The sequence below is a fragment of the Plutella xylostella genome, chromosome 28, assembly GCF_932276165.1.
Source record: "Plutella xylostella chromosome 28, ilPluXylo3.1, whole genome shotgun sequence".
In the NCBI taxonomy this organism is placed as follows: Eukaryota; Metazoa; Arthropoda; class Insecta; order Lepidoptera; family Plutellidae; genus Plutella; species Plutella xylostella.
In genome coordinates this window covers 3,149,185-3,171,395 of record NC_064008.1, presented here as the reverse complement: position 1 = coordinate 3,171,395, position 22,211 = coordinate 3,149,185, and the positions used below count along the sequence as shown (strand labels likewise).

The window sequence follows — 22,211 nt, the reverse complement described above, 5'->3', positions numbered from 1 at the left end:
ATTATATGCATGAAAGTTAGTAGGTTCGAAACTGAATACAAAAGTTTCAGTAAAATATACTTAATTATAATTTTCTACCTATAGCAGGTAGGTACTAGTAGGCAGCATTGGATTCTAGAGTCGTTTTAACTCCAATTTAAGTAGGTATTTTCTTAAATAGATTCGGTAAGTAACTATATCATAATTAGGTACTTATTATATATTCATATTAATATAATTTAATCACAATTTATGAATCACCAAATCATCATTTGTATTGTACAACAGTGTACTTATAACAAACAATGCTATATTAACCTTCGTGAGGTCGTTGGTTTAATGTCAATCAATGATAATGATAAGTTTTTTCGTAAGTAATCAACTTTAAGAAGCTGCGAGGCTGGTTTTACTGTGTGTGTGTATTTATGCCTGTTAAGGAAGATTTTTATGTAGTAGATAACGTACATTAAAGTTTCGAAAACGTAATTAGCTAACACAAATTCATATATATCCTATCTTGAGGTAATACAATAGTAGTAGGTACTACAATAAACTACTTACAGTGCTCCAAAATTGATAATGCGCATAGAAATCTTTGACAGATCGGCTTTTCAATTATGTGACACATGATATTGACTCCTATTTCTTTCAAACAAGGTGCAAAATGCAAGTGTTTTTTAAGGCTCTTACGAGGGCTCATCTCGCATAATCTTTATTGACCAAAACTCATTTCGCATAACTCGTATGGTCTAAACTTTTTTGGCCGAACCATCATTTTGCCAAGACTTATGTGGCATAAGGCTCGTTTCGTCTAAAACTCTTTAGGCACAATCTTTAAACACCTAAGTTTCGTTTGCTCAAATTTATGTTCGTCTATACCTATGTATAATCTTGTTTCTCATAATGTTCTCTTAATAAATAATATATTAAGTATGTATTAAATGTACAAATTGTGGTATTTTTCTCCTACATCCCGAAAATCACGATATTGTATGATCAAAAAATCGAAAGTTAACGACCAATATAATTATTACAAACCCCATGAGATCGAAACCTAAAAATAGGTGCGACGACGAGCAAAGCGAGGAGGAGCGTGTTAGGTGCACATGTTCATCAAAACCAAAGCGGAGCGCAGCGAAGCGGAGCGGAGCGTTTTCCAAACAGCGGAAACAATACAAGGCACCAGTTTGCGCTATGTAGGGAGACGCTCCGTCAAAGTTAAAGCCAAACGAATATTATTACTTTGTATAAAGCTATGCCATAGCATTATTAGGCTATTCAAGATTTGGCAATACCATTATTAGGCTAAACAATGTTATGCGAAATAACTTTTTACTAAACGAGATTTATGCCATACGATTTTCGGCGTGACGAGACTTTGACCAAACGTTACTATGCAATACGAGATTAGGCAAATAAATCTTATGCCAAAAAAGGTAGAACCCTCTTACGATTTAATGATTCGGGTGTGAAGATCTGCATGTGCATTATTAATTTTGGACAAGTGTACTACACTGTATAAAAACAGTTTTGTGGAACATTAACTGTAAAACCAAAGTAAAATATGTACACTTTAATATATAAATAAATAATGTCTTTGCTACTTTAGAAACATTATACCTATACCTATAAAAATAAGCATAAAACAAAGATGAAAACATCTCGTATCGTCCGCCCACGCTCTTGCCATGCTAATCATGTGAATAATCATTGCATTTGCATTATTTGATTTATCCATTACGACCTCACTCGCTGCATGGGGCTGATATATAACGTAGACAATAGTTTTGATCACTACACAGCCTTGCGATCCTGTAAAATCAGACTTCATTCGCATCTCACTTCGATCTTCATTCTCCCTTCACCTTTCACTTCACGTTCGAACAGTAATGCCATTATACGTCATCACATACATTATTTATTAAAAACTCGAAATTGCTTTAGTTCTACTCACTTCCAACCTTGTAAGGATGTCGCTAGTGTGCATTCGATGTGTCTACGGAAATTACAGAATATCAATTTGAAAACTCACTCCGGATTCAGAATCGAGTTTTGACAATTAGCTTTATAGAATCGCAATGCAGGCAAACTTTTCGGTGTCGGGAGGGCGAGTTATTACAACGTTCGAGTAGCGGTGAGTAAACGCGAATTTGTGTCCGCGCCATATAATTTTGCGTCAGTTTTCACTGCTCGATCGGTTAACTTGGCCCTTTTACGAATCACGAATATTGTCCACTCTAGTCGATAGTAAAGTAATTCGATAGTTTGTATGCGTTTATTAGTTTCTAACGTTACCGACTAAGTACATACCTACCTACTTAGTAGAGAAATAAGTCATGCAGTTGACCGTGTGACGAGTTCATGACTGCATTTTTGTACTGAATTTCTGTACTTTTATGAACCTGATATACGCATACCGTTTCTGGTAAACATTCTGAGATTTCGTAAGTTCAAAATATATTGTAGACTGCAACGACCACCATTTGCAAGGGCTATAACTATAAAGTTTAGTGCCTATTTACAAACACATTTCTTCGAGAGAAAGCTTTTTATTGTCAAACGTGACTACCAACTCGCTATACAGGGAAGACTATCAGTGATACACTCGACAAACATAATGAAAAATGTTTTTAATGTAAGTATAATAAGTTTGTTTTGTATTTAAATCGTCGACGACCGAATGGCGTAGTGGTTAGTGACCCTGACTACCTACTGAGCAGATGGTCCCGGGTTCGATTCCCGGCTGGGGCAGATATTTGTTTAAACACAGATATTTGTTCTCGGGTCTTGGATGTGCCCGTAAAATGGCAATAGGCCCGCCCCCTATTACATTGGGACTAACATAACACTCTGGCGAAAAGTGGGTGCAGCAATGCACCTCTGCCTACCCCGCAAGGGAGTACATTAGTACAAGGCGTGAGTGCGTGTGTTGTGTATTTAAATCGTTAATACCTAGAGATATTAAAGCATGTAAACTTATCATATTTTTTTGATTAAAATAGTGTAGGTAACTAAATATACATAGTAATATTTATAAAACCTACTCCGTGACCTAAATTCAGGCCTTAGCATTTACACAGTTGGGCCAGTGCGGTCATGTTGATAGATGCGGGTGTACGGTGCCTACTTACACTATCGTATGTGCAAGTTTCGGTATAAATATTTACTTACTTACGTTTGTAGGTGATTCATCAATCTGTTACAGGCTGTTTCATACAGAAGAAAAGGTAAACAGTAAGTTTCATAAATAGTAAAGCTCAATTACATTCTCTGCTTCTATCATCAACCTTTGTATATTTATCCGAGAGACCCCAAACACCGACCTAAATAACAATAGCAACACGGGCCGTTCTCCATAAAACCAATAGAACAGTTAGGCGCTTCCTTCCAATCCTCAGAAGGTATGATGTGAGGCCGAGTGGGCTGGCACAGACGTGAGTGGGAATACTAAACATGTCTGTCACACTTTAGTATTTTATTTTTATCATTAGTGTGCGTAGTTGCCTACCAACTGTGTATGAGTTGTACACACTCGAGCAATGAAAAAATTCCACCTTCCATAGCCGTTTTGTCACAGGAACTTTTTCATTGGCCGTGAGTGTAAATTTAAAGGAGGAAATCTTTAAAATTCTTTGAAAATTTATTAGATTTCCTTTTTTTTTGTTTGGGTCATAAGTAAGTAAAGTCACCATTAGTGTTCTAAGGTAAGTATAGTAGAATGACGGGGGATTTTAAAGTTGGTTAGGATGGGTATTTTTGCCAATAATGGTAGTCTATATTTAAAAGTATAGGTTATTTTATTTGATTTTGATTTGAATTTTGATTATGGCCTTAACAGGGTAGGCAAGGTAGTGGTAGGTGTTTATAATAATTATGTACCTCCATCAAACGGAAAGGGTTAATTCCAAAGCATAATAAATAACTTAAGTTTGGCCTAGCCAGGGTATAATGACTGTACTCAGGACGCTAATTGCAAGCGGAAGGATATGGCTGTGATGCAAATATTACGAAATGGCTGCCGACTTGTAATCTCTGCATGCATTTAATCGTGCACGCAGATTAGATAAGTGGCTTAAGGATTAAGGTTTATCTGAATAAAACGACTAGGTATGTTTTTTATAGATACTTACACACTTAACATAAAATTTTAAGTTTAAGTCTGTGCTAAAGTACCTACAAAAAATATTAGGAAAGTAACATTTAATTTTAGCTACTCTTCATTTTTTTTTGTTGAATACATCGAGATAGATTCGTGGTTAGTATACATATGTGTCTCAGAAGCTTAGTAAGTATATATTTCGTAAACTACAGTGACCGTAAGCTAGAGTGGTACAAAAAGTACAGTGAATAAAGTTCAAAGCTCACACTTACTCGCTTATTCTCGTGAAATACTTTGCTTAACCCAATTCCGGTAGCTGTGACAATACTGGTGCAAACCTCGTTTGACCATTGAGTTTGTCCCTTCATTATTTACTACAAAATGTATATTGAATGCGTTGTATCAGTATTACAAATAGCCAGAAACGCGTTAAAACGTCGATTAATTCATAATATAAAAGTAAAGTAGACTTATTCAGTACTTGGCCGACGTGCATTAAAGATTTCTAGCAACTTCATCATCATCACATTCCCACTGCTGGGGCACGGGTCTGCCTTCAATGAAGGAAGGGTTTTTGGCCTAGTCCACCACGCTGGCTTAGTGCGGGTTGGTGGATTATCTGAACTTAACTATCTGAAATTTATGACAGTATAATAATATGTGTTGCTTGTATGGTCCAAACGCGTTTGCCAAGTCTGTAACTGGCCACCCAAAAACTGGGTTTATTCGCACGCCACCACACCAAACAAGTTACAATAAACTCTGTGTAACAATTATTATCTAACTTATTACATCCTTCCGTATTTTGCGTTAGTTAATACAGCTTGTTAAAATTGATAATATTTAATGATTCTTGACTGATGTTCAGCTATATTGGTGGTTGCGTGATCAACACAGGTACAACTGCACGATGGTAGTATGTAATTAATCCGAGATCCAGTAGCTTATATAGTTTTTGCTAGGTGTTTCTTGAATGATTCTGCATGTAATTTTCTGTCTATATAATTAAGTACAAAATACGTATATCGTCCGGCACACCCGAAGACTGCAGTGAACAGTTATCGTTTTACAAGTCTTAATCTGACTGCTTAATCCTTTATAACCACATAACCACGGCGACAAATCCTACTCCACATACATAAATTAAATTTAAATTATAAATTTTCTCTCAATACTCTACGGTGAGCTATATTATCTGCTGGTTATGGTTGATGGCTGGTAACTGTTGTTAATTGTCTGCAATAATACGTGATCTGAAGTGAGAAAAAAACGTAATACCTGCCCACGTGCGTTATGAGAAAAGTTGGTACAGTTATTCAGCGTTATATGAAGATAATACCTTTAGGTAGGTACTGAAAGATATTTAAGGTAAATGTCCCTGTAGTTGATAGCGTCCCAGTAATTGATAGTTTCAACTTTATGGTTGAACAATAAGAAAACTAATTCAGTTTTTGAACGCACTCCTATCAATATTTGAACTTTGAAGTCTGTAAAATTGAAAACCAAAGTGTCAGTATTCTGCATCGATTCAATTTCACGTTACAATTTTTTTCCCGCGCAGCCGTTTGCATCAACGCGTTTACTTGTGTTTCGTTAATTGAATAACTAAGCTCGGAGTATTCGCCGGTATGATATTGCAGTTGATTCATGACGTTTTACGGGTAAGTATTGTTTTTATTACCTTTGCATGTAAAGTAACTTCGCTGGTTCATGCTTTTTTTTACCAATTTTTATTATATTATCTTGTTTGTGACGAGTATCATCTACTAGAACAAGAAAAACTCAAATACCTAGTAATTGATACCCCCTATCAAGTAATAGGTCAAAACTTTTTTTTTTATTTGCTCGTAATATCAAAGGTGTAAGGGTCACAATACAATAAAATTTGTCTTTGTTTATTTCTGGGTTGAAAATATTGCACGGGTCGAGTATTTGATAGGGTATCAAGTACTGGTCATCTAGCTATCAACTATTAGTTATACACATTATTAATAACAATAAAATTTTCGTTGTAGGTACTATAATTTGATAAGATGCCACCAATTAAAGTTAAAATGCTGGCTTATAGTGAGGATTCAATGCTACGAGCTTATGAAGAGGTAAAATCTGGTTTACCAATAGCTGCTGCAGCCCTTAAATACAATGTACTTTATAGTACTCTTGCTTATAAGGTGAACGGTAACTAAATTAAAACGAGATATTAAGCATGGCAAAGGAATATGAAAAAAAATATTAGAAACGAAAGAAAAACGAGCTGAAGAAAGACAAAGAAAAAAGAGATGAAGATGAAGCCATGAAGATTAAACAAGAAAATAATTTAGCAAAGAAAACTGTAGCACAACAGAATATAGACGCCTTGCAATTGACCATAAAAGTATTGTTTGATTCTTCAAGCGAAGATGATGTGGAAATACAGGAAGACAATAATAAGAATGATAATGGAGAAAGACGGACGAATGAGAACGATTAAGACGAAAGAAGAAACAAGAAAAGGATAAATCTAAAGCGAAGGAAACTACAATAAGGTATATTCTACAAGTGAAAGTGAAGCCGAAAAGTGGGTGCCTCCTCATGATAGTACGGATGATCTCGAGAGTGATGACTATATAATATATTTTCTAGAATTTGTTGATTTGTATAAGAAGTTTAAATTATTGTTTTTTTCCTATTAAAGATTTATAATGTTGTAAAATACTTATTTTGAATGGTGAATTTCATAAGGTCTCATTATAATAACAACGTTATTGCGTAAAATATGTTGCGAAGACGCGTAAAATCTTCAGTGTTTTTATGTATGAAAATTACTTTACTTTTGCTATGACAGATTTTTAATACTTTGATATTTTTTTGTTTGATGACTTCATATCAATTACTGGAACACAAAATGTAAAACTGTTATGTCAATTACTGGGCAAAGTGAAAAATTTCCTATCAATTATAGGTACATTTTGAGACTGTTTGAATTTTCTCGGAAAATAGTAAAAAACGTTTAATTAGATACTTGATTGTAAAGAAATAATTTAGATAGAAGACTGATTTACCAAATTTTGTTACTTAGTTACCGCCTGATTTCGTAATAAAAGTTTTTCCCTAACAACGTTTTTGTTATTGCCACTATTGTGTCAACTACTGGGACATTTACCTTACAACAAAATAAGACACACCGCTAGATCAAAATCCTATTTCAAAGGTTTCCCGTGGGGTCTCCGGAATAAAATTATTTAGAAATTTAGCATTATTTTTTAAATAGTAACAAACATTTCTTATCTACCTACAAACTTTCACTTTTATGGATTTTCAATCCATAAAAATAACTAATTTTATGCGTTCTCTATGTATAAGTGTAGAAGCACGGAAGTGTACAAAATACAAACATTGCAAATTGCATTTGCGTAAGACAATTTTCTGCATTTGTCAATGCAATGCATTTCTAGTAATTTGTGAAACTTTCTCCTAATAACTTGCTGCAGCAAGCACAGATTGACTGGATTAGAGACGCACGCCTCTACTGACGCTAATAATAACATTATTTTACAGATATAATATAGATAGAAATGTAGTAACTAGTACATAATAATATACTTATGAAATTAGGTATATTATGAGAGTGAGAATCTTGGTACACCACACTAATCTATTGGCAAAGCAATATATTTAAATATTTATGTAATAGCTTTTTGTTATTATACAGGTGTTAAAAATTATAGTAGGTAGGTAAGCCAAAAGTGGGTGATTCAGCGGGTGATTCTGAAAAACTTAATCCTACAACTTTTTAAATTACGAAAAAAAAACCTGAGAGACTTTGTTGCCGACGTGACTTTTTAAATATGGAGAGTTGAATATTTCATCAATATGTAAAAGTCTATTATAATATAAAACATTGACATTCATACAATGCTATTCTTATTGTTGGTCCCGTAACTTCGATCAACGAATAAGTAGTGGATCAGATTAATAAGGTTCTACTTTTTTTTGGCCTGCGGAAATTAGGCAAGGTTTTATTTGTATATTTTTTTTTACATTGTTTATATGTAATGAGAAGTTTAAATATACCTTATCTACTTATACTAAACTATTTATACAGGGTTATTTGCAAGTAGACCTGATTCTTTCAGGAGGTGATAGAGGAAGGCATTTCCAGTCGATTATACCCTATAATGCATTATCCGAAACTTATCTATTTCTAAGATATTTAATATTTAAAGTTTTTTTGATTTTTTGCCAAAATTTCATGTTTAAAACCGAAAATAAAAAAAACTAGCCATATTTCAATACTTTTTTTGTTTGTTTAGCATTAGTAACATCTTAATAAACTAATTAAAATAATCAAATGTGCATTATTCGACCAAAATTAGACACCATACCACAAAATAGATAAACATTTTTTAAAAATATTCAAAACCTAAAAACAAATAAGTTAAATTAAATAAGAATTTCATATAACAATTTTTTGTGCACTTAAGCTTAAAAACATTGTCAACTTATAAGCTTTCAAATGAGATATTTCAATATCAAATCGATTTAGGTATGACCAAGATATGGCCAAAACAATCAGAGAAGGCGGAGAAAACTCAACAGGGGTTTCCATACTAAAGTGAACAGTACTGCTACTCTTGATACGCAATAAGACGGTTATTCATATTGCGTTAATATTGTGCTCGAGTCAGAACCAATTTCAATTTAGATTTGGTACTCTTGACGTCTATTTGGTTACAATTCGGTTTCACTTAAAATTTGGTTATGATTGTTTGAAACTGTTTTATCGACTTTGTGAAAGAATGAATGAAAAGGAAAAAATAACAAAAACTGTCGTGAATAGTGTCAAGTTGACACTATCGAAGCGTCTGTAGTCGAGCGGGCTTCAGTGATCGTAACTGATCACTGAGGTCAAGCAACAACTGGCACGGTCAGCCATTGGATGGGTGAGCAATTTCAAGTGGTTCTTTTCTGGACACTTCCGTGCTTCGGACGGCACGTTAAACTGTGGGACCCGGTTGCTGCTTCGGCAGCAGTCCTTAAACCTAGTCAGAGGCCTGTACTGTATTTTATTTATGTAGCCTTGATGTATGTAACAAGTGTATCATTTGTTGGTCTTCAAATAAATAAATAAACTCTTTCAGCACAAGCTTGCTTGTGTTGGGGTCCACCAACCCGCACTAGGCCAGCGTGGTGGACTAGGCCTAAACCCTTCCTTCATGAAGGGCTCTATGTCTCCACATAGTTCATCAAAAAGTTCTTTTGTGAGGCGGTAATTATCGACGAACTCCGCCTGTCCCATTTCCACTGCTTCGTCCAAATATCTCACCATTCGCCGCTGATTTTTGCGCCTCCGGATATCTCTTCGCTGCGCATTGCGCTAAATCGCTATTCGTAGTGCTAAATAAGCCATAACACAGCATCTTTAGTCTCAAATACCAGTACCACACAAAATCGCCACTCACAAGTACAAATACAAGTAATAAAGTTACTTTTTTCTTCTTGCCTTAGCGATTGCGTATATCCAGTTTGTTCAATATTGACAACTGTCAAAATGGTGGTCAAGAGTACCAACTTGCGATCGTAACAGAATTTAGACTAGTTCACCCGAAAACCACCAAATACGGTAGGCAAGGTGGCGCTACCATCGTGTTCCAGAGTGCCAAATGACTCGAAGGCAAGCGTGACACAATGGATTGCGCGTCGAGAGTACCACTACAGGACTGAAAACCATCACACTTTTTACCTTTAAATTGCGCTAATTTTGTTAGTATTTCTTATAAATTTTGTCCGCCTTCTCTGATTGTTTTGGCCATATCTTGGTGATACCTAAATCGATTTGATATTGAAATATCTCATTTGAAAGCTTATAAGTTGACAATGTTTTTAAGCTTAAGTGCACAAAAAATTGTTATATGAAATTCTTATTTAATTTAACTTATTTGTTTTTAGGTTTTGAATATTTTTAAAAAATGTTTATCTATTTTGTGGTATGGTGTCTAATTTTGGTCGAATAATGCACATTTGATTATTTTAATTAGTTTATTAAGATGTTACTAATGCTAAACAAACAAAAAAAGTATTGAAATATGGCTAGTTTTTTTTATTTTCGGTTTTAAACATGAAATTTTGGTAAAATTTAAAAAATCTTGAAATATTAAATATCTTTGAAATGGTTAAGTTTCGGATAATGCATTTTAGGGTATAATCGACTGGAAATGCCTTCCTCTATCACCTCCTGAAAGGATCAGGTCTACTTACCAATAACCCTGTATATTTTACTAGTAAGGTTCTACTGTATAAGTAGGTATTGGTACTTATTATGGGAACTGGCTGTTGCTCCACTGATATAAGCGCACTTTCTAGCGGAAAGCAATGGCAATCGATTCTGTGCGAATTATGACCATGGCGAGTAGCAATTTATAAAAACTATCTAGGTACTTAGGTAAGTACTATCTTTCTTTCATTAACAATTTCTTAGGTGGTAAGTATTTATTCATGAAAAAATATCACAAAGTAACTTAAGCCTAATAATAAAGAATGTTGGGAACTCTCCCACAGGGACCAGACTTAGAAGGTCTGTTCTACATATTATAGTTTTAGTTATGTACATAGGTTTAGTTTCTATAATATATAGGTACTTTAGTTTGTGACATTCTTTATTATTAACAATTAAAACATCTATTAGAACATTCGGATAACGTCTTGTGCTCTACCTACTTTATATGTTTAGAAGCAGGATAATCGCAATTTGTTTTTAAGTCGTTGTTACTCATGCGTGTAATTTACAGGATATTACAAAATAGTTGAATCAATGTAAAACGTACAATATGTATACTCCAAGTGCAGGTACTTGAACAATGGGACTATGAAGTAATTTTGCAATTACATTTAGTTCTGTTCAAAAGAAAATAAGCACACCGGGACAAAAAAATCGCGATAAACGCAAATGGTAAGTAAATCCTTTATGTTGATTCAGGGTGTCAGATTCCTAGTTCCTACACTACGAAATTTCATCAAAGGTCGCCTGGGAGAGATCGCTTTTGAAGTCGTATTCTATTGATCCATCAGTTTTCCCGTCAAAGTGTAAGACACATCCATCCATCCATAACTAACTAAGTACTTACAAACTTTCGCGTTTACTTAAGTAAGTATAATAAATTAATACCTAGGATTCACCAATTTAACCTTAGCCCACACTCTAACTTTGCGTAGGTTAGTATTATGCAGGTAATCTAAGCATGCGTTACGTCGGTAGGCGTAAGAAATAAGCTATGTAATTGTTTCCCTTGCCTTGGACTTTTGCTGACTAACAGGGCCTTGGCCCACACGGGAGTCACTGATGCTTGTGGATATTAATTACTAATTAACTACTCATTATAGCGGAATAATATGATTTATAAGGTTGGATTATAGTTACCATCGTGGCAAGTTTGGTAGAACTATGCTGCAACTAATATCTCGGCCATAGATATATAATTTAACTAGCTGTCCCCGCGATCTTCACTTCGCCTTAAAAAGGGTTTCCCGCGGGAATTCCGGGATAGTAGCCTATGTTCTTTCCCAGGGTCTAGACTATATGTATACCAAATTTCATTCAAATCCGTTAGGTAGTTTTGGCGTGAAAGAGTAACAGACATGTCTGTCTGTCGACAGACACAGTTACTTTGGCATTTATAATATTAGTTTGGATAACACCAAACATAACTTAGAGATCTAACGTAACGATGCAGTGGGTTGGTTATTTCCGAAGCATGGTATTACCCTGTGGGACTATTAACTTTATTTACAAATGTTTACAATACATACTTAATTAGCTATATTTTAAAGGTACAAATTCTTTTATAAGAAATTAACTGACGAAGACGGAGATACGGAAACACCTATAAAGCGTTGTGTAAAAAAACACAATCAAAGTCATTGCCATGTATCTACTTAATCGACAGGCTATTTGCATAGTTATATACCTACATAATGTATTATATTTCATCGCTTCATTCTTCAGATATAAGTAAGATTAACAATGTAGTCCTTTTAACCTACAGGCAAATCATTCGCACTATTTAAAGATTTCAACTCATTTGAAACTTTTTTTTTTTTTTTTTTTTTATTTCACTACCCTCACTTTACCTCGTTTACCTTACCGATTCCGAGCTGCGCTCGCGTCATTCTTTTTTCTTGCGAGGCAACACGCGCACGTATAACCTAAAAACATTATTAAAGTAGCACTCCTTTCTTATTAAAACATGTCTAAAAGAAGTGCAGATGATAAAATTGAGCGTTACAAAGCTAAAATAAGAAAGTTAGAAGAAAAACAATATCGCAAGCGTATTCGGATCATCGATTCATCAGACTCTGAAGAAAAATCTGGTAAGTACTCATATTTTCCTCATTTATAGTGAACAGTGCCAATGTTTAATCGTTTAAGTATAAAAATAAACAGAACTAAACCCTTGGACGGTGGCCACGGGTCACCGCCATGAGATTTTTTTTCTGTGCTGTATCTTGCCATGATGGTGATAGCTGATCACTACGTTGGTAGTTTTTTGACCAAGATGTTAAGCACGGCTTAACACGATGGTACCATATATGTGCCATACGGGCACGTCTACCAAAGTGGGCTTCGATGTTGGCCAAGGGTCATCACGTCGTCACACAAGAACATGAACTTAAAATTACATTAACAACGATTATAAAATGGTTTTTTCGTTCTACCTGATATAATATAGCATATTATACAAGAGTAAAAATCGAAAATTATGTTATTTTTTAGACAACGAGCCACAAACTATCGAAGATGCGACTGCGCCCGCCGATTTACCGGTTGTAGAAATAGTCGAAGACGTCACATCGGACCACGCTGATCCTGAGCAAGGGCCAATAGCGACACCCGAATTGGACCCGGATATACTTCTCGCCTTAGGAGAAGCTTCCGAAGACACTCCACAGTATGGTGAGAAAATTCACGATAATTTGGCTCGTTTATGGCTTCCCATACTTAGAAAAGGATTAGACAAAGAGGCAAAACAGAAATTAATGAAACAATTTCTTATACCCAACAATTGCTCTCTTCTACATGCACCAAAACTGAATCCTGAAATATCAGCCTTTGCCAGCGAAGCCACTAGGTCGAAAGACAAGAGAGTAGAAGCCGTCCAACAACAGTTGGGATTGGGAATCACGGCGTTAAATAAAGGTTTATCTTTATTGTTGGAACCAGATCACGATAAAGTCCAGGCCATTAAATATCTGAGCGATAGTTCTCGCCTTCTATGTGACTTACATTTTATCGAAACGGAAGCCAGAAAAAAATTTGTTACTCCGGGATTAGACAGATCATTTCTAAGTGTCATCCAAGGAGTCGACCGTGATGAGATGTTGTTTGGAAGCAAACTGCCTGAAAAGATTAAAGCCTCAAAGGCTATCGAAAAACAAGGTCTGCAGATAAAGAAGGTGACGGCAGCGGCCCCCAAGGCGACTTCTTCTACGTCATCGCAGCCTAGTACAAGCAACTATCGGGGTCGACCCCAGGGAAACTGGAACTACCCCTCTCGATACCCATCAGCCCGGGGCGGGAGGGGGGCACCGAGGAGGACGGCGCCAGCGGGCCGTCCGGCGGGCCGCCCAGCTGCATTGCAGCCCCAGTCGAAGCCATCGTACCAGAGCAACCGACAGCGTGCTCCCACGCACCAACAGTAGAGGTAGGTGTTCATGCAGGACGAATACAACACTTTTATGACTGTTGGCTAAAAATCACAAGTAATCCAGTTGTACTCCAATGGATCCGTGAAGGATACCATATCCCATTCTGCTGTACAGTCAAACAAGGACGTACCCCGTTGTCACTTAAAGATGACCCAGAAATGTCTCTGGCTATTAAAAAATTGCTTGACTTAGGAGCTATTACTGTATGTAAACATTCTGATGACCAATTTGTTTCAAGTATATTCCTAGCACCTAAGTCGAATGGTGGCAAACGATTTATCCTAAACTTGAAACGGCTAAATAAATTTATTGCCACTACTCATTTTAAAATGGAAGACCACAGGACAGCCGCTAAACTTATTCCGAAGGACGGGTATTTAGCTACAATTGACCTTAAAGAATCGTATCTTTTGGTCCCGATGTCGGAAAAGCACAGAAAATATTTGCGTTTCCAGTTTGGTCAAAAAACTTACCAGTTTAACGCTCTGCCCTATGGTCTTTCAGTAGCACCTCGAGTTTTCACTAAAATTATGAGGGAAGTAGTAAATCACGTAAGACATCGTGGCTTTAAATCTGTCATATTTTTGGACGATTTGCTGTGTGTAGGTGACTCATATGAAGAATGTAATCTTAATGTTACCGAGACTATAAATTTACTCAAATGTTTAGGATTTGTGATAAATTATGATAAGAGTGTTTTAGTCCCCCAGAAAGAGTGTAAATTCCTAGGCTTTATGTTTAATACATCTAGTATATCAATCTATCTTCCTATAGATAAGAAATTAAGAATATTGGACTTAGTTAAAAAACACTTGAAACTGCCAACTTGTACTATAAGAGAGGTTTCTCAGTTGATAGGCACGCTTACATCCGCTTGTCCAGCAATTAAATATGGCTGGCTTTATACAAAAGAAATCGAACGTCAAAAGTATTTAGCACTCAAAAAAAGTAACAGTTACGAAACTAAAGTTAGGCTACCCGATACTATTTTGCCCGACTTACGTTGGTGGGAACAAAATATTATGAATTCAGAGAACTCTATGAGGCCCGATGAAAACTTCAAACTTGAAATTTTCTCTGATGCATCTAGGACAGGCTGGGGGGGCTATTGTAATGGCAGCAGGGTTCATGGGAGTTGGAAGCAGGACGAACTCGTTTCCCACATTAATTATTTAGAATTATTAGCTGTGTTTCTGTCACTAAAATGTTTTGCTAAAAGTATGTCACACTGTTCTTTACTTTTACGTATAGATAATACAACTGCCATCAGCTATGTTAATCGTATGGGTGGAATTCAGTTCCCTCATTTAAATAAGCTAGCCAAAGATATATGGCAATGGTGCGAGATGCGAAGGATTTGGCTTTTTGCTTCTTACATTAACACCAAAGAAAATAAAGAAGCAGACCAAGAATCACGAAGATTAAACTGTGACACAGAGTGGCAACTATCACAGTGGGCTTTCGAACACATAGTTGACACTTTTGGCCAGCCAGAAGTAGATCTGTTCGCATCTCGAACTAATGCCAAGTGTAGCAGGTTTGTTTCATGGAAACCGGATCCCGATGCAAGCGCCGTAGACGCTTTTACGATATGCTGGGGTACTTCTTTTTTCTACGCATTCCCTCCTTTTTCAGTAATTCTGAGATGCTTAAGAAAAATAGTTACGGACAGAGCCACTGGTATATTTGTTTTCCCTTACTGGCCCGGTCAACCTTGGTTTCCGCTTCTAAAAAAGATGCTTGCTTCAGAAATCATTTTTTTCCAACCTCACGTCGATCTTTTGCAATCCTATTCCAGATCAGTCCACCCGCTGCACCAGAGCCTTACCCTGGGGGCCGCGAAGCTCTCAGGATTGCCTTCTTAAGACGAAATACCCCACCTGTGGCTCTTGATCTAATGCTTTCGTCCATATCAAGCAATACGTTGAAACAATATTCAGTGTCATTTAAACTATGGTGGGAGTTTTGTGTACATAGACAAATAGATATATTTAATCCATCAATCCCCATGATCTTGACCTTTTTAAGTGAGCAATTCAATCTAGGGTCTTCCTATGGCTCTATTAACAGCCACAGGTCAGCTTTATCATTGCTCCTGGGAAGTAACATTGGCTCGGATGAAACCATAAAGAGACTTCTGAAGGGTATTTATAAACAGAAACCCTCGCGCCCTAAATATTCAAGCACATGGAATCCTGATACAGTTCTTAATTATTTATCTGGGTTGTTCCCTAATACAGAAATCAACCTTGAAAAATTAACTAGGAAAATGGTGACATTGTTAGCACTTTGTACTGCACAAAGAGTTCAAACCTTATCGTTAATAAAAATGTGTAATATTTCAAAAACCAACACTGGATTAAAGATATCTATCACTGATATTATTAAAACCTCAGCTGCAGGACGAGAACAACCAATTTTGTTTCTTCCGTATTTCATAGAAAACCCTAATATTTGCCCGGCTTCTACTATAAATGATTACATGGACGTAACATCACAACTTAGACCTGTAAATATAGACAACTTGATCATTTCATTTAAAAAGCCGCACAAGCCGGCTTCATCTCAAACCCTAAGTCGATGGATCAAGCAGACGCTGGCGGAGAGCGGCGTGGACGTGTCTGTGTTCAGTGCGCACAGCACGCGCCACGCGGCCACGTCCGCGGCGGCCGCGCACGGCGTCTGCATCGACACCATTAGGAAGACGGCTGGCTGGACCAGTTCGTCTCAGACCTTTGCCAGGTTTTATAATCGTCCCATCACGGACAATAGCGCATTTGCGAGATCTGTGTGTTCGGTATCAAATATTGAGAACAATACTTAACTAGTAAGTTTAAATGTTAAGTTGGTATAATGTACTTAATTAAGCAGTTATGTTATAATGATTATAGATATGTAAAATTTGATTACAAGAAACTATGTTATCATATTTATTATATAAAATTTTGCGAAGACTGACTGAAGATACAATTAAACCTTTTCTATTGCTTAAAAAATATTTAGTTTCATTTATTTACTAAATAATACCAATCATAGATAACAATTTACTCTCTGAACATCTACATTGTTAATCTTACTTATATCTGAAGAATGAAGCGATGAAATATAATTGATGATCAAACGAACTTCTAGAAGTGAAGTTCGATCGATATTATATGAATCGCTTCATTCGAAGATATAAGGTTCCCTCCCACCCTTATAACCCATAGCTTATAGAAAGAATACATAGAAAAGCTTTAATTACTTATTATGGAGAATCTTTAAAGAAATGACGCGAGCGCAGCTCGGAATCGGTAAGGTAAACGAGGTAAAGTGAGGGTAGTGAAATAAAAAAAAAAAAAAAAAAAAAGTTTCAAATGAGTTGAAATCTTTAAATAGTGCGAATGATTTGCCTGTAGGTTAAAAGGACTACATTGTTAATCTTACTTATATCTTCGAATGAAGCGATTCATATAATATCGATCGAACTTCACTTCTAGAAGTTCGTTTGATCATCAATTATTTACTACAGTGTACAATGCGTATAACGTACAAACGTATGTGAAATAACTCCGTAGAGTAATTTTAATTACACACAACAATGGTTACAGTTCCCAGTATTCAATAGCTCTATAACCTAGGTTGCCTAGGGCTTCTGTTCCCATGAAACTGTCTAATTTGTTTGCATATAGGTAGGTATGGATACTCATTTACATACTATAGGTATTCCTAGGTAAATATGATTAAATAAGAGTAGAAAACTATCTCATATCTCCACATCCTATCCAAACCTTAATTTTTTTGATACAAGCTTCTATTTGAATATAAAATAAATTATTTTATTTTAAATAATAGAGATATGGAAAACCTCGACCGACCGAATAGTGTAGTGGTTAGTGATCTTTCGATTCCCGGCTGGGGCAGATATTTGTTTAAACACAGATATTTGTTCTCGGGTTTTGGATGTGACCGTAAAATGGCAATAGGCCCGCCCCCTATTACATTGGGACTAACATAACACTGCTGGCGAAAAGTGGGTGCAGCAATGCACCTCTGCCTGCCCTGCAAGGGAGTACAAGGTTTTTAGTGTTTTTTTTGTTTAGATATGGAAATACCTACAGTCATGTATATTTCATGCAATCAATATAAGTACGTATAGGTCCCACGTACGTACCTATAGATAAATATAAGTACTTAATTAACTATTTTCAATCATTTAAATTTAATTAAATAATAAATAATTTTCTTGTTTGTAGTGCTAAAATTATCCATACGATACGTACATAATAGGTATGTGAAACTCTTATAATGAAGCCAGGGATTTAAAAAATAAATTAATTGCACTTTGCACATTCGATGCTCACAAAGGCATAATATGTTAGCCTGGGTAAAAACAAGCAATACTTCTGAGCCACGGTACCTAGCAAAAACAATAGACCATCGCCGTACTTACTTGACCGCTGTTTATCACCCTAGACTTGTCTAGTTTTAAGCCCTGACTTCACACGATTTTCACGGGAGACCAAACAAAGCCATATTCTGGATAAAGAAGCGTTTCTATTAAGTAGGTACATGCATTGCATAGCGATGCTACGTGTGTATTCTAATACATAAACCAGAGAACTTTTTATTTTTGTGTGCTTTTACTACAGGTTTCATACAAATCTAAGCTAACTTAGGTGTTGTACCTGCTTAGATACCTACTAGATTTTATCCTAATATCGTACCGTCAAAGATAGATAACATATATGCTATATAGGTACTATTGCTAATATATTATTTTCGCTAGGTGATACCTTACATTTCACTATTAAGGCTGAATAATATATCGTGAAGAAAGCTGCAAATTAAACAAATTGTCATATTGATGGCCGGCATTGTTCTATAACCCTTATTGTTCACAATAAGATAATACCTTTCTTCGGAAGCGACCATTATCTTGAAGTTTCTCATGAAATAATTCCACTGTTCGTTAGCGCACTTGTTAATTGAGACATTATTCTGAGCTTTAAATAAATCATCCTTTTTATTTGCAGATTGGAAACCGTCTCCTCACGCAGAACTGAGAAGATGCAGTATTTTCAAATCAAAATAAGAAGAAGGATTCTTAACGATAATAATTCGTAGAACATTTAAAAAATGGTGGCTCCATCTTGGAATATAACACGACGGTTTAAAAAACAAACACATCTATGGATCTCCATGAACGAACAGAAAAACTAACAATCAACACTGGCCACTAAGAAAAAGTTTGCATACCAAATGAGATAGCAAAGAGTCCGACTTTAAAAGTCACTAAGAAGATCGAAGACCGCAGAGGTTGCGACCTCCTTGGATAACAAGATGTCGACCAGCAATGACCTCACCGAGGTGGAGTCGGCTCCCAAGTTGAGGATGAAGCCAGCTGTCAAGAAGATCTTCTGTTGCAGCGTCACTGCTGCTTCGGGATTCATAGCCGCTTACGCTTTGGTAAGTTAGTCTTATGCTGTTTCATTGTTTAGATATTTAGCTCACAGATTGGAGAGCCTATGTATGTATTTTTAGCTTAAATATTATAGGAACATCTTTCTTTGCACTGACCGTAACGATGACATTACGGTTGGAGTAATATAAAGCGATAAAATAATATTCTTACAAACAAATTACCTCAAGCAAATGTGGTCTCAGCGAAGAAGCTGAAAACTACTCAAATGTATAAAAATATGTAGGTAGGGGAACCCGGGGTAAGACGGGGTCGCGAGGTAAGACGGGGCCACCCACATATATGCAAAACTATACATCTTAGGAATCCGAGTAATTAGCCAATAGAAAGGCTTAAATGATTAACCTTTAGTGCGCCAGTGACTACAGGTGTGAGCGCTTCCTTTTTTTGTGATAGCTCAATTGTTTGTTTTTGCGTAGTGTCCATGTTATTTTTGACCGGTGGAAACAACGTCACAACTCAGTAAGTAAAACAGTGGCATTTTTGGTAATTGTGTGTTTTTATTTAAGGTTTGGTACGCTTTGTTTAGATATGTGCAAAATCACTTTAACATTGAAAGTTTTTTTTTTAATGAATTATTTTTATCAAAAATATAACGTGGGGCAAGACGGGGTAATTTAGGAGGGGCAAGATGGTGTATGGATCAAGCTTGGTGAAGTTTTTTTTTCTCCAACCCGATGTTTGACATTGGAGAAGGGCTCTAAAAGGGCTACAGGGAAGTTGGCTAAAAAAACAAAGCAGATACTGCCTACGAAAAGAATAACAACGGAGATAACTGTGTCTACCTTTGCTGTGAGGATATCAACAGTCCTACTTTAAATCTAAGGAAAACTGGGTCGGATGTCAAAGGTGCAGGCGTTGGGCTCACACTGCAGGTGCTAATGTTGACGATAAAAACACAGAAGAAGTTTTGTTTGTCTGTTTTGTGCCCCACATAGTATACCTACCCCATCTTACCCCGTACATGGGGCAAGATGGTTTATTTCCCATTTTTTACATTTCTTAAAATAAGTCAATTTTAATGATTACTTTTTTGGCAAAAGCTGTGCCAAAGTGTTCGTCATTAAGTTCCTAATGAGCCATAAATAATTGATAACGTTGTGGTTATAAATACCTGTTGTTTTTTCTATTTTCCCTTAGCGACCCCGTCTTACCCCGGGTTCCCCTATGTATACCTAAAACACGTTAATTATTCAAACTTGTGACCTTCTACTATTTTACCAGCACATACGTTCAACTAATCCGCAGTTTATTATATTGTACTTAGGTAAGTATGTCTGACTATGTCTGCATGATTTCTGCATGTAGGTAATCCTTACATAGCTGCCGAATTTCGCAGAAAGTTAGGCAGAATGCAATGAATTATTAGAATACGCAATCGCGATAGTTTTTGCTACCTATTTATAATACTAGACCTACGCTATGTTAATGACATTTATTAAGTATGTTGGTAGTTTATTTAAATCTATTGTCGTTTCCTAAATACACAAACAAATGCAAGAAACATTTGAAAGTTCTTGTTGAACTGTTTCGCAAATGTCCGAGTTGCCACCAACGGCCACGCACTACGCACTAATGGTGTAGTTTAACCTTTTAAACACTTTCCAAGTAGTTCGCTTACTTTGCATTAAGTAAATACTTAAGTATTCTTTCTATGAGTCACCTAACAAATTATTTTAGAATACCTACTTACTGAAAATTATTCAACTTTAAGTTACTTTTATCTAACTTTGAAAAGATTGATTTGAAGTTACTTGCCCCCTTTATAAATAAATGAGCAGTGATGTTGTGTGCATAGGAAGAACAATACCTATTAGATATTGAACATAGAATTAACTACCTAACGTGATAATAGTTACTAGTTATTATTCTGTGGTAATAATAAGCTTCCGTACCTATAACAGCTGAATCCGATTCGACCAGCTCACAGCCTGTACCTACGTACATAGATGGGTGCAGTCTCAGACTCTTAACTCTCGTAACAGTTAAGTTGTACCTACTTATATAGCTTATACATATATTATACATACAATTATATGGTATGTAGTGAGTCGTAACAGCTGTTTAAACACTCGGATTATGGGCACCAGTGCCGCCCGGCCTCCTAGCAGACTGTTCAACCCAGATTTGAGCTAGTTCAACGGCTAATGAGTTATGTTATGTTATCTATATAGGTACTTAGAGTGAAGTATAAAACCCTAGACGGTGCCCACCAGCCCACTGCCCAGTCATCAAAATGAAAGCTTTCTTGCACCGCATTGGCCACACACCTAAGTGAGCAGTACCTACCTACTTATAATATTTCTTTTATCTGGGCAGGATTAATCGACAGTATCAAACATCATCAATGAATGATGCAACCACAAGTTTCAATTATAAGATCGAAGAGACACGTAACCCCAACATCCTCATAGCTAGGAGAGGTCAGTCTACTCTGGCTGTGTGTAATAAGGCCATACAGAGCGGTTATCTCAGTGGATGTCGCAACCAGTGAGAGTGAACTTTGTTGTGACTTACCGGTCGTAGTAGACTTCTGATGTGCTATGGGTGCCTGGTAGAGGCTTGGGCTTGCGAGGCGGTTTCGTAAAAAGTTTAGCGTGTTTTTACTAAATGTGTCGCTAGCTAAAGTTGACGTCGTAATGCTTGCACCTAAGTAATAACCGCAACATTCCAAACGTAGCTTAGGTATTCATACTTTTTCAAAATTTTGTCTTCATCTTACTAACGCTTTCTAGTTCAGTGGGATTTTCCCTCTTCTTCAGCATACTCAATTTTTAAGTAACTATAACGTATGTAAAAGGGTTATCGATAACCTGGCGTGTTACAGTATTGAATCTATAATATGCAAGGCGTGGCGGCGACCACTTCCTCTGTGCAGCCCGCAATTCCGGTGCACTGGGCGGGTGCTCTAAATTCTATAATTTATGTTGATACCTTAGGTACCTACATAGGTTGGTAATTTATTGCTGAACCTACCTATTATTTAAAGCT

The 22,211-nt window shown here is 36.3% G+C and overlaps 1 protein-coding gene across 1 annotated transcript in view; it reads left to right on the top strand.

Moving 5' to 3' along the window:
* Nucleotides 1-22,211, top strand: part of LOC105391441 — a 31,058-nt gene that overhangs the window by 1,122 nt on the left and 7,725 nt on the right. Inside the window, exon 2 of the mRNA XM_048631318.1 lies at nucleotides 18,775-19,207. Within this exon, the coding sequence (XP_048487275.1) occupies nucleotides 19,082-19,207 (126 nt within the window). The 5' untranslated portion in view covers nucleotides 18,775-19,081. The remainder of the gene's footprint in view (nucleotides 1-18,774; nucleotides 19,208-22,211) is intronic.